We start from the raw sequence: 13998 nt of genomic DNA, 5'->3' as shown, positions 1-13998 counted from the left end.
GCCTATGCAGACGATATAGGTGTTTTTTGTTCAAATCTCGAAAGTATAGCGGAGGTTATTACCATTGTAAAACGTTTTTGTCAGGTAAGCGGCAGTGCAGTCAATTGGGGAAAATGTATTGGTTTTTGGCATGGTGATTGGGATCTCACGCCACAGTTTTTCCTAAATGTGCAGTGGGTAACAACCCCGGTGAAGTATTTAGGCGTACCCTTAGAAAATTACACCGACAGTGATCCCTATTGGAGGAGACAGACAGAAGAAATCCGAGAAAAAGCCGCGAAATGGAAGGGCAGAGATTTATCAATCTTTGCTCGTGCAACGGTTTGCAATTTGTTTTTCATTAGTAAATTGTGGTATGTGTTACAAGTGCTCTACTGCTCTCGAGTGAATGTGCAGAGACTTCGTCGAGTTTTTGCCGTGTTTATATGGGGATCGACATGGGAACGAACAAGTCGGACGAACCTTTTTCGGCGTGTTCGTGATGGCGGCTTAAGCTTATCGCATTTATTTCTGAGACAGCTTGTAAATCGTTTTTTGTACCTTCGAGATGTTCAGGATCCTTTCCTGCGCACAGTTTGCCAAGTACGACTGGTCAGTGCTTTGCCCAACTTTGTCATCTCTTCCAATAAAATGGAAGGTCGACTACAGGGCTACCTTAAAGAGGTTGTTGAGTCGTGCCGTTTCCTGGAGGCCCGTTTCTCGATTGAATATTTAAGCACAGTGTCTCGTAAAAAATTGTATAACGATTTATGTGATATTGTTCTCCCAATTCCATTGTACCGGACTCATTTCTCGGGCGGAAAGTGGCGCAAGGTGCTGAAACGTGTAAAAAGCATGCCTGTGCGTCCCGGGGTGAAAACCTTCTTCTTTAAATTACATGCAGGCGTTTTGGCAGTTAAGACTTTGCTTTCTGATAAGGGATTATTCGTTCCGTGGGGTGACCACTGTTTCTTGTGCCGGAAACCTGAAACGATTGAACACGTGTTTCTGGAATGCTGGGATGGCGTGTTCTTCTGGGATGTCCTGCAAAGGACCTTAAAGAAGGATTTCCCTTTGGATGCACAGGGAATAAGGTACCTAATGGTTGATAATGAGGATGGTTTTCCATATGATATTACTATGTTAATGGCTCTGCATAGTATTTGGACGTCACGCATGGCTGTTCGCCATGCAGACGTTGATGCTCGCCCTGCAATAGAGTACTTTCGCGAGTCTCTCATTTCATTTCTCGAAATGGAAAAAGTGAAAAAGTGTGTACCCGATTGGGTGCCCCGTATGGAAGGCTTGTTACACATGAAACAGTTCTAAAATTATGAATTTGTCACTACGTGGTTGACTGTTATGCCAATGCAATAAAGAAAAAAAAAAGCTTCGTGGCGTAGTGGGCTAACGCCGCGCGCTCGGAAGCGAGGGGTCCCTGGTTCGATTCCGCGCTACGGACACAACTTCGGATTTTTTTCTCATTTTTCTCAGACTGGTTACACACTACTACTACGACGAGGGACGAACGGGTGCCGCCTTAAGGAGCTTCGCCCCTAAAAAACGATAGTCGAGCATGTCGCCTGCGCATGACAAGCGTAGCTAGATTAAGTTGAGCTTTCAGTGATGAAACGCTAATGAAAGGTGACTAGGACGATGTGACAAACCAAGCGGCTTTGTTCCGTACCATTTCGAGCATGTTAGTAAGACCTGTCAGGTGAGGATGCCATATGATAGAAGCATATCCTAGAGAGGGCCCAATCAATGATTTGAAAGCGTGCTGTCTTGTATCTTTATTACCGAGATGCAAGCGTCGTTTAAGTAGGCCGAGCTTCTTGAAAGCCTTATTGGTTATATGCTCGATGTGGGCGGCCCAGCCTAAATCGTAAGTAAGTATGACGCCCTGGTACTTAAATGACGTGACTTTTTCGATTAATGTGTCATTTATTTATTTTATAAGAGTTTGAGCATGCAGATGAAATGTTAGTAAATTTAAAGTGTTCGGTTTTTTCGACAATAATTGCCATTTGCCAATTGCTGCACCATTCCTCTAACTTTGAGAGATAAGATTGTAGTTCTGCGACGTCGGCCATGCAAGTTAATTTATTATAAATAACGCAATAGTCCGCGAAAAGACGGATTGACGAACTTATTTTAGAGGCTATGACATTATAATATGCTAAAAATAGAAGAGGACGCCCCAGATGTTATTCGTGTCGGTTTAGATATGTAATCCTTAAGTTTAACTGACTGACACCGACTGTTTAGAAATTCTTCGATCCAAGCAGTCGCTCTTTCGGCGAGACCCAGATTACGTATTTTTAACATTAGTCGATTATGTGGAACACGGTCGAAAGCCTTTGAAAGGTCTATGAAAATGGCATCGATGTAGGCGAACATATGTAGTGCTTTGTGCAGGTCTGTCACAAGTTCGAAAAGTTGTGTCAGCATGATAATTTATCGCGGAATCCATGCTGGGTGTTGAGAAGTAAATTGTTACGGCTCAGATGACCCGTCACCTCTGAATATATGATGTGATCTAGTACCTCACACGAAATGGAAGTAAGTGAAATCGGCCTGTAGTTGTTAGGGTGATTACTGCTGCCAGATCTGAATGTAGGAACCACATATGCAGATTTCCAGTCCTCCGGTATACAGCCAGAATCAAGGGACTGCTGGAAGATTGATGCGAGCAGGTTAGCTGAATGATGGCAGGTTAATTTAAGTAGTTTGGCGCCTGATGCCATCGGGTCGGGGACTGGTTTTGTGAGGAAGTCGATTGATTACCGCCTCCGAGAGGGACTCAATCTTGCCACATGGACCACGCCGCAGGTAGCTAAAGGCATCAATATGGCATGTCAGCATTCCATCACTGAGCACGTACGGACCCTCATAGTAAGAATTGACCTAATACAAAATATCGCTACTGCTAGCACACCAAACGAAGGGCTAGCTATGAGCATCTGTCACATCACTACAATTTATCTGGGCGGTAGAGAATTTGCGGTCACGGTATACGTGGTGGCACCCGACCGCTCCGCTAAAGGGGATATTCATGGGACCCCCGCTGGTACTCCCACAGAAGTCGTCCTCAACGGACTCTATGCACCTGGTGAAGAAATTTTACACGCCCAGATGCTTGGACAGACCTCCGCGGAAGTTATCACTTTCACTGGCAAGACTTTACCCTTCTAAGTGCGATATTACGGCGGTGAAATACGCTGCAAACCATACCGACCAACGACACATGTCTGCCGCATCTGCCGCTAAGTAGGGTACCGGACCGATGTATGCCAAACGCCAAAAGTCAACGTGTGCCCCAGTGTGGTGCACTAAATCCCACTGCCGCCACCGGTGCGCCCTATGCCAGGGGTTCCATCCTACGGCTTCCGATGAAAGCCCTGATCGACTGAAGAAGACGAGCCTAGCAGTTCAAATGAGCAGCTGCCATGACCACTCACGATCGAGGTCTCGGTCACACCCAGGCCAGCGACGGAAGCGTTCCTGCTCCAGGTCTTGCTCCTGCTCGCAGAACCAACAGGGAGTGACCCGGAACCCCAGCGGACCTGCTGCGCCGGGATCACAAATGCTGAGCTGGTCAGCACGGCTCTTCTCCTCTCACACAGTCTCCAAAACAACACTCTCTCACCACACCTACACCCAGAACCCACACCACACAATTCTTTTCCCAAACACAATACTGATATTCAACAGCAAATTTTCTGAGGTAAAGGCTATCAGAGAGGAGAACAAACTCCTCAACGAGGAAAACAACGAACTTCGCACACACATTGCAGAACTATACGCCAGTCGCACCGCCAGTCAGGAGTCCGCACCAATAAGCCCACCCTCATCGCTATCATCTTCGGAAAGTTCTGGAATCACCAAAACTGACAGAAATCGCGCAAGTCGAGGAGAAGGCGATGCACTGCAACGGCCGATGCTAGCCATGCAACAAAGTATCCAGCAACTTGCAAACGCAAACTAAGAAACACAGATGGCAAAAGATCAGCGACGTATGAAGGTGAAAACAATGGCACAACAAGAACTACAGCAGGGAAACCGTGGCGGTCCACCCGTAAGCCCGGATGAATAGCAAAACCAACCACAGCAACAAACACCCACTCTTAATCTGGCAATGGAATTGTCGCAGCTACAGACGCAAGCACGCATCATTGAGACAGTACATAATTAGCTAACACGGCACCAAGCGTAATCGCACTGCAGGAAACAGGCACACACTCAACTCAATCTGGCTACAGCACACATACCAGCACGCCTGAAAGCAGCGTTTCCACATTTACAGCTAAAACGCTCACTACAATACAACACACACTAGACGGCAGTGACGTCAACTACAACCTAATTGAGATACTACCCCTTCAAAGAGGCCGAAGGCGCCTTTTCATACTGAACATCTGCAGCCCACCCAAGCAGAAGCAGGCCAAGTTGACTACTTGATCAACAAATCGATTGCCATAGCCAAAAACAACAGCCTATTTATAGTAGGTGGCTTCAACGCGGCTGTCCAGGCATGGGGCTACACGATAGCCACATCAAAAGGCACAACACTACAATATATGATACAGCAGCACTGTCTGTCTGATCATCCTGACAGACCCCGCACACCCCACACGTCTGGGAAACAGCATCTCCAGAGATACGTGCCCTGACCTTACCCTCAATAAAGGGACACAACAAGCTACCTGGGACAAAACGGAGGACACCCTGCTCAGTGATCACTGCATCCTTGCTAACACATTGTACGTTACGCATGCACACCGCCCGATAACAAAGATTACACTCACAGATTGGACAGCTTTTTTGCAAAGAGCGAGCGGATGACTCCTCGAGGGCTATTTCGGATATCCAACAGTGCATATGACAGCTCCAGTAAGACGTAGACAGACATTCAAAACACATTACACTCACCACAGGCATTACCGCAGTAGACCCGCACCTTCTTCACTTGTGGGAGGCCCGTCGAGGCCTTGTTAGGAGATAGAAGCGCCAAAAACATAACCGGAATCTGAGACTACGTTTAGCGAAAGTAGCGACAACCACGGAATTTTATGCTGGGGAGCTCACCCGTCAGAATTGGCGACAACTATGCAATAAGTTGCAGGGCACTCTTAGCACGGCCAAAATAGGGTCGCTACTACGCCATCGTCTTGACCCTACGCAAAGCAAAGCAGTCAGCCAGCGAACTATTCAACGTCTCTTCCACAACCATCTGGGTTCTGAAGACGAATTCCTGGACGAGTTGCGGGTGCGATACATAGGATATTTCAAACCTACGCAGGGACAACCTACCACGTACAGCGGAGGCGACAACCACGACCTGGACAAGCCGATCACCATCTCTCAGGTGCAACAAGCAATTCATCTATCGCACGAAACACCACCCCAAGCAAGGACAAAATAAGTAACAAGCTCCTGCACAATCTGGATGACGACACAATTCAATCTATTATTGACCTATTTATTCATCATTGGGAGGCGGGTATGCTACCAGCGTATTGGAAGCACGCGGACATCATTCTTATTCCAAAGCCAGGCAAACCCTCCCGCTTAGAAAATCTTAGACCAATATCACTGACTTCTTGCCTAGGTAAGCTTCTGGAGCACGTGATTCTGAACCGACTTCAACCTTACCTAGAATCCAGCGACTTGCTGCCCGAAACAATGTTCGCATTCCGGTCCCACCTTTGTACCCACGACATTCTCCTTCAGCTGAAGGATCAAGTCCTTGAACACATCTCACCACACAGTACCGGAGCGATCTTAGCACTGGACATTAAAGGCGCTTTCGACAATGTGGCTCACCATACCATCCTTACAAGCCTAAGTCTTACCAACTGTGGTCGTAATACTTACAACTACGTACGCGTCTTTCTAACCAACCGCACGGCCACAATAAGCAGTGGCTCACTCAGATCGCCGACGTTACCTACTCGTAACAAAAGAAACCCACAAGGTGCCGTTCTATTCGCCGCCCTTTTCAACATTGCTATCATGAAACTACCTGACAAAATCAATGCAACAACAGGAATCAGGCACGCAATATACGCCGATGATATCACTATCTGGACCACCACTGGTTCCGAAGGAGAAAAATTGCAGTGGCTTAGCTCGGCTATGCCAGGATATACGTAGCGTTAGAAAAGGTTCAGCTGATTATTCTTAGCTTTCCTGGTTGTCTCCTACGCTCAACCGCTAATAGCCAGGCAACTACTTCGGGATCCGATGAGTCAAGCTTCTCCGTTCTTCTGCGCTGTTGAGAAGCATTTGCGCTCTCCTTCTCCATGGCTATACCACACTGGCAAACGCCAGTCAGAAGCGCAGCGGCTCCAGCGCAGTGTCAGACGGCGACTGCACAGCGAGCGCGCGCCGGCGCCAGTGCGTCTACCACGGCTACGACGTCACTCCTCTGGAATGCGCAGACCGGCGGCGGTGAGTCGCGCGCGGCGGCGGCGGAGTGCGCGAGAGGTGCCGGCTCCGGTGGCTCCGGTGCGCAAGCCGTGTGACATCACTGATCCAATGATCCTTGCGCATGCGCAGCACGGCTCTTGATGTGCCGCGCGAAACGGGCTTGGCTAGGCCAGTGTAGCTAACGCTACAAAAACAAGACGCACTCGAACAAGCGATCGACGTCGTCCAGCATTATGCAAGAAGCAGCGGTCTCCGATGGTGCCCCGACTAGTCGGAACTATTAGTAGTTCTACAGAAATCTTGTAAAAAACCGTACAGTAAATCGCGCCCGCATCCTCGGCCTCCACATACAACAGGACGGCTGAGGCGCACACACCATCCAACATCTCAAGCAGACCACCTTCCAAGTCATGCGAATGGTCAGCCGCATCACCACCAAACAATACGGCCTGGAAGAAGACGACGTGACCCAGCTTGTCCAGGCCCTGATAATCAGCCGCATCACGTGACTACACTGTCCCGTACCTGCCCCTCACTCCCAAAGAGGAAGATCAACTAGACATACTTCTGCGGAAAGCATACAGGCAAGTGCTCAGCCTACCACCGGGAACAGCCACACTCAAGCTCGAAGCCGTAAGAGTCCATAACACAGTAAGAGAAATCATAGATGCTTACCTCACAAGCAAACCAGAACGCCTAGCCCACACAACAGGCAAGAAGCTCCTAGTGCGCCTAGGCCACCCAACACAGGGCCGAAGCCACGAAAAGTCTATCCGGCCCTCAACATCCGGGAGCATATCAAGGTACCCGCCATCCCCAGAAGCATGCACCCGGAACATTATGCCGGTCACCGCCAAGCTCGCGCAAAGACTCTTCAGACAAGATACGGTAACTTCCCCACCACACTATACACAGATGCCGCGCAGTCCCCCGAAAAGCAGCCATAGCAGTCAGTGTTGTCGACCATAACCTTCAAGAGGTGGTCTCGATGACGGTCCGCACTTCCAACGCCCTCGAAGCGGAGGAGACTGCCATCACCTTAGCCATCACCTCTAGTCAAACCAAAGAACACGTTACAATTAATAACGACTCATAAGCAGCTTGCCGTAGCTATGCCAGAGGCAGAACATCTTCCATTGCCGCCCAACTCCTCAAACAAGCCTCCCAATTCCCCGACGTAGAAATAGTATGGACTCCAGGACACGACTCCCTCCGTGGAAATCAGCTTGCGCACGCTGTAGCCCGAGTTTATGCCACCCGGGCGCCACAAGAGAGCGATACGGCCGCATCTATGGAGCCCGTACCTTTACAATACAGCGCCATATTGCAACACCACAGATTGAACAGACGACAATACCCACGCGCACACAAGACCTTCTTACACGAAGACACAGTAGCATGGCGACAATTACAAACCAACACATACACCCGTTTAAGCAGATACCACGCAATACACCCTGCACTGTACACGTACAAATGCCCCCCCCCCCCCTTTCTTCAATGAAATTTCGGAATGCCAACAGGAACGCAGGTGAAGATATATCCGAGACCAGTTCCAAATGTAATGCTCTTGTGAAAAGTACGATGTACATTTTCTTGTGGGAGCTCTCGGATGACTTCGCCTACAATGGTCCGGCAAAATCAAGCCCTATAGTGTCGAAAGGTTTCCGGCGGACTGGAAGGTCGACCCGGCAGAGTGGAAGCGGCGGGTATGCCGTCAGAGTGGGTTTCGTGCGCAAACGTACGCGTAGCAGGCATCGGTTGATTGCTTTCTTTGCCGCTTGTCGTGCTGTTGGGACCCAGAATCGTTCGTGTGCGTTGTGCATCATCGCCGTTACTCCTCCACGCATGACTCGGCAATGGGCATCCGCAAACACCAGCTCAGTGAAAAGTTGTCGACTTCGATCGATGTCGATAGTTGACCTTTAACAAATAAACATTATTCTTGCCAAATGTGTATACGCTTGTGTTTCTGGCTGCACCTTTCAAAGGTTGAAATTGGTACTTGCGCGATTAGATAACTGTGTTACAGCCTTTTTAAAGCGTCCGGAAAAAAATTTGATAAATCGATTAATCGACGAAAAACCCAGCATCGAAAGCGAATTATTGATTATAGGCTAAACCGACGAACAATTATTCGTTCATCGATTAATAATTTAATAGCCCATCCCTAGTGGAACACTGTGCGCTGCCTTTCTTTTTAATGGACGCACGCATGAATAGAATACTTGCAAAAGAGGCGCATATCATTTCTTTGATGGTTTTCGTTATACGTCTTGTGTCTGGAATAGTGCAACATCATAATTTGTGCAGTAAATCTTACATAGCCTGATTAAAAATAATAGTTTATACTACACTGAGACGTTAATAGCCGCACTTCTTCGCTAAGTTACTCTCAAGCAATTGTATCAAGCGTCTTTTTACTGCCTATGTTTATAATGTTCATGCTTAAATAAGTCAGAAAAACCATTATCCTTCTCACCGATTCGGTTTTCCGGACGATAGTAAAAGAAACCCACGTCCAAGGCGCTTTTCTGCCACCTTTGCAACAAGCTAAAAAAGAAAAATAAGCAACAACAATCAGGTTTTCACGTATTGCGCAGCTTCCTAAAGCTAATCTGTAGTTGAAAACTCGCTGCATTGAATATTTCTGCGGGTTAAGCATTAATTATAAGAGGTGCAGAACATGTCTGGGCTAATATACGACTGCATTTTTTAAAGATGCTCGCACAACTTACCTGTCGCTGAGCCTTGGTCCCTTTAGCGAAGCCAATTCCTTCAAGTACTTGTTTTGGTGAAGGAAGTACATCATTTCGAGTATAGATGTATCGGGACTGAATCTGGGTACCTGCGGAACGCGTTTATTAGAGAGAAGCGTTCCACGTTGAGGTAAGCTTTCGGCATTCTTGTTCAAATTGCAAGAGCGAGTTGTTCTGATAATAATTAGATGGAATAAAAGATTCAATTTTATCTACGCTTCCCTATCTTATATTTTTTAATAACACTGAGCGATGAATCAGGCCTATTACCATGGCCACAAAAATGGAGTGTTCTGCTCATAAGTAATACCAAGTGAAGGTTCGCTTGGAGCTTACTGGTATCACACTTTGCTGCCAAAATTCTTCCGATTGAACGGGGCGCATATCCTTATTGCTGTTATTTCTGAATGAAATCGCCTTGACAGAATGCACCGTCGGCTAAAATTGTTCTTTCTGCAGCATGATGTGCTAAGCAGAAACACTTTGTATAAGTTCTTTCAGCTTCACCCGAGGAAGTGTGTATTGGGGTCATATTAGACCGAAGCCTTACTTTAAATTACATTTGAATTCGGTCAGCAAGTCTTCAGATGTGGAAATCTTGCGAGATGTCGGTGTCATTTCGCAACACATTGCCCTTTTCGCACTTCAGAATTGAGTCCGTCCTCAGAACATGCAGCTCTCTTGCGCATTTTTCCTCACAGACTCACTACTGAATGTGTAAACGCAGAAGATGTGGTAAAGAGTGAGGACGCGTGAGTGTTGTTAGCTTATACTGGACATGCCCATAGAGAAATACATTTTACAGAGGTCGTAAACAACCGCCATGAGGTTTTCCTTTTCAGTTTGTCCGCCATGTGTGTTAATTCAACAAAAGTTAGTTCTCACTCCCACTATTTTTATTCAATTTTTTTCATAGCTCTCATATAAATAGAGGTTGGTAGTAAAGCAACAAAGCCCGATAGAGGTCCAATAACCTTTGAAACTGTTCGTAAGCCAATCAGATAAACACTACAAAAACACAATTTCCAGAGCAGCTTATCTCACATGCAAACACACATTTACAGCAATTATAGTGCATAGCCAGCTTAGGAACACGACAAAAGTGGTAACAGAGCGTTATAGCTCAGCGGCTTTACGGGCCAGCGGGCGAGCGAGGCGGGGGGGGGGCTGCGTGTTTACGGGGCGGGCCGCTCGATCTATGGAATTATCTCCCCAGTGGGTGCATTTGTCTTATTTATTTCCTACGCAGAGTCCGGGGTCGAGCCGCAACGGACATAAAGCATCGTTTGGCTTTTCATACGTACGTCCTCAACCTACAAGTTCCTGTGTGTGTGTTTGCTATGGGGTTTTTCAAAGTGCACCAAATCCACTGTACAGGAACGCTTCCCCATTTTCCCCCATTCGAAATACACCGCATTGTAAATGTGGCCGCCGTGGCCGCGAATAGAACCGTCGACCTCGTTGATGGCAGCCAAATGCCATAGCAGTTAAGCCATCACGGCGGGCTGAAAATACAACGTCGTGTTCCGCAGCAGTGCACACAACTGGCGGCGTAATCCAGCAACTAAGACTGATTCGAGTCTTGTCATGGCTTGCCTTTAAACGCTACGCTTATAGTAGAAATATGAATGGCTGTATGCACATAAGTGCGCTGTACCTAGGAACAGAAAGGGTGAGTGGCTTTGAAGACATACTGGCACAAGTCTGATAAAATAACCAAACGTTCTTACTTAATATCATTCATATATAGCGCACACGTTCGAAAGCGAAATGAAAGTGACGTAAAATATGACTTGACGCCGATGTGAGTCCCATGCCCAAATTTTGCATAAAGAGCGTGGTGCTCCACTGACTAAACTACGGCGGTGGCTGTAATCCCATTAATGTTGTTTGTGCGTGCGCGCAAATGTGTGATAATAATAGCCGTGAGAGTGCCAGCCCACATAACCCGTGGCTTCAGTGGAACCTGCGCAGCTGTGGCCGTGAGTGGCATAAGTGCACGGGTATAAAGGCAGTCAATCCCAATTTATTTAACGAAAACATTCTGCTGTGGATTGCGGAAATGTACTTACGTGTTTGTACACATGGTCAATATATGTGATGTTCAAGATATATTCCGGGCATCCAATTCCTAAAGCCATGTCACTTAACTGCAATTATATTAGAAAATAATCGCTATAGAAGAGATAAAATGTATTTTCACGCACTCATGTTGCATGCGTAACCACAAATAGTACTGAATATAGGGAGAAAATCAAACATTGTCTAAAATCACCGCCCAAGCACTCCATAAAGATGTTAAGTTAACCAGCTAAGCTGAAACGCGCGGCCCCGGTCTTTATGACTGCGTTAATTTCGACGGTTCATTAAAGTATTTCTCAATTATGGCTACGTCTTTGTGTTTCTTAATCAGGCTACACACACGTTCGGCTGCGAAGGAGAGAACGACGTCACTGACGCTTTGCCCACAGTCCGCCGTTATCGCTTGCTTTCCATGTCTCTAGTTTGCTCGGCGGCGTGGTTACCAGCATTCGCCCGCCATTCCGTTTGCGATTCTTCGAAATTAAATTGCTTCAACATGAAATCTGTCCGTTACGTAAGACAATGAATGACAATTTGTGTACTGCGTCGATGTACGTTACAGTTTTGGGTTATTTTGTTGATGACGATGCTGTTTTTCTAATTTGTTGTATCTATTGCCAGACTGCATTTATGTAGAGCTCCAAGTCGGGCTAGTTGGTTGACATGCACGGTATAATTTAACTGCGCTAACCCACGCGGACACAGAGAAGGCAGACAAGACGTGCTAAGACTCGCAAACATGCAGTTGCAAGTCTGCGCACGTCTTGTCTGCCTCGTCTGTGTCCGTGTGGGTGAGCGCAGTTAAAATATACCATGCATTTGTGTTATGTTCTATGTATCAACGCCCCCCCCCCCGCTCTGTAATGCCACATTGGCGCCGTGGGTAAAATATTAAAAATAAAAAATAATAATAAATAAATAACTACATAGATAAATAAATAAATAAATAAATAAATGGCTTATACCCCCTTAAGCGATGGCTGATACCTCCGTAAATGCGGCCTCCCCATTACGACGACAGAAGAGAAGTGAAAGTCTATGGTGGAATGATGAGCAAAAACGAAGCCAGCTGTGGAAGAAGACGACGACGACGAACGCGGGGGCAATGGCACAAGCGCGCGCCGCACACAAGCACGAGCGCAAACAGAGGGTAGACAACGAGCCAGCTGCGGAAGACGACGACGACTGCGGAAGAGGCTCACGCCAAAGCTGATGATGATAGTTTTCTGTACACAGGGGCCGGACACGCGCTTTTTCGTTTCGCCTAGCCGTATAAAGCTTCGCTTTAAACATATTTGCGTAAAATAAATTCGACAATCTTCTCGTGTAGCAGTGATGCATGTATGGGACATTAGTAGAGTACGATTTACCGCAACTGCTGCGTGTATCTGACGAATGAAGTGCAGGAGCCCGAATGCAGCCTTTCGAAAGAACAGGACGTGGAAAAGGAAGGGTGCGCGCGCGGAGGCCCAAGTGCTGTGCTTCGAAATAGACGACAACAAAGCACCAAGAACAAGGACACGTGCCGCAAGAAAAAAGTAAAAGCAAAAGCAGCCAACCGTGGAAGTCCACAAAGCCACTCTCAACCGATGGGTCAAACACGCAAAGTTCGAAAGAACTAGTCTTGGGGTCACACGAAGCTCAGTGAGAATAAAAATACGAAGCGCGTTGTAGAAAATTGGGGAGTTCAAGGAAATCACGCAGGAAGAAGCGCGGCACCTGCTGAGGTGCTGAAGACGGGCCGTTGTGGACCGGACCCCTGACCACCACGACTTCGACCATCCGCGGCTAGCAGCCACAGGCCCGACCTACTGCCTTCCAGCGCTTGGCGACTTCCCCTGGTCGCCCACTGCCACCCTGCGCCCGGCAGGCGGAACCTGAGTGGTCGCGCTTCGAATCCGAGTATCAGCACAGCTGCCGGGTCAGGACTTACCGGTCTCCGGCACTTACCATCATCTAGCTTGCCGCTGCGACGCCTGCGTCTCGGCATTCGGCTAGGCTCTACATCGAGCCAGCCATCACCAAACCGTCACTTACCCTCAGCACTGGTTTCCTGAGATCCTCACCCATTACCTCACGCCTCTTATTCATCGACGAATTATTCTGAGTAGACTGAAACACACGCTCCTTGGTGCTTTGTTTCGTGTTTTCCGTATTCTAGCGCCCTGTTATGATCTCTGTGATACATATCGTACTGTATGTGGGGCTTAAGCGTCTTTTACCTACTTCGTGTTGAGACGCTGGCGGCGCTGCTAGATGGCGGAGCGTGTCTATGGGTAAACGCTGGAAAGAGGCCTTGCTGTATACATTCCTAATACATAGCGTGTTTAGTGGTGTGCATATATGCTGTATAGCAACATCCCTCAGCGCAACTGCACTGCAAAAAAAAAATCGCAGCCATTCCACTCTGTAAATGTGGGCTACCAGCAGAGTTCTAAAATAACATAATGATCACTACAGGTACCAACACGGCAATCGCACTGTCGCGTTTCTTGTTTTGTCTATTCTCTTTTTATTTCCAACAGACTAATACAGAGCTGCTAGAGGGCGGCAGAGCTAAAGGCTAAAATGCTGACAAAGGCTCGACCCTTACAGTTGGTGAGAGCGGTTTTAGGCAAGATGACAGTCACGTTTCCATAAAAAAAGAAAAAAAAACACCAGAACCTAACATTTTACACATTTTATTAAAAACGTATCAATGTATATGCATGTCTATAGTTACTGACATACTTTATGCGGTATTATA

General features: G+C 47.3%; 1 protein-coding gene across 1 annotated transcript in view; it reads right to left on the bottom strand.

Moving 5' to 3' along the window:
- Positions 1-13998, bottom strand: part of LOC125943397 (membrane metallo-endopeptidase-like 1) — a 410743-nt gene that overhangs the window by 33264 nt on the left and 363481 nt on the right. The window contains exons 4-6 of the mRNA XM_049662688.1: positions 11243-11320; positions 9150-9259; positions 8894-8964 (exon numbers count right to left, since the gene is read on the bottom strand). Coding sequence (XP_049518645.1) covers positions 8894-8964; positions 9150-9259; positions 11243-11320 — 259 coding nt within the window. The remainder of the gene's footprint in view (positions 1-8893; positions 8965-9149; positions 9260-11242; positions 11321-13998) is intronic.

The sequence above is a fragment of the Dermacentor silvarum genome, chromosome 2 (assembly GCF_013339745.2).
Source record: "Dermacentor silvarum isolate Dsil-2018 chromosome 2, BIME_Dsil_1.4, whole genome shotgun sequence".
Taxonomy (NCBI): Eukaryota; Metazoa; Arthropoda; class Arachnida; order Ixodida; family Ixodidae; genus Dermacentor; species Dermacentor silvarum.
Note: the sequence above shows the minus strand (reverse complement) of the source record. Positions and strands in the feature narration are given on the sequence as shown.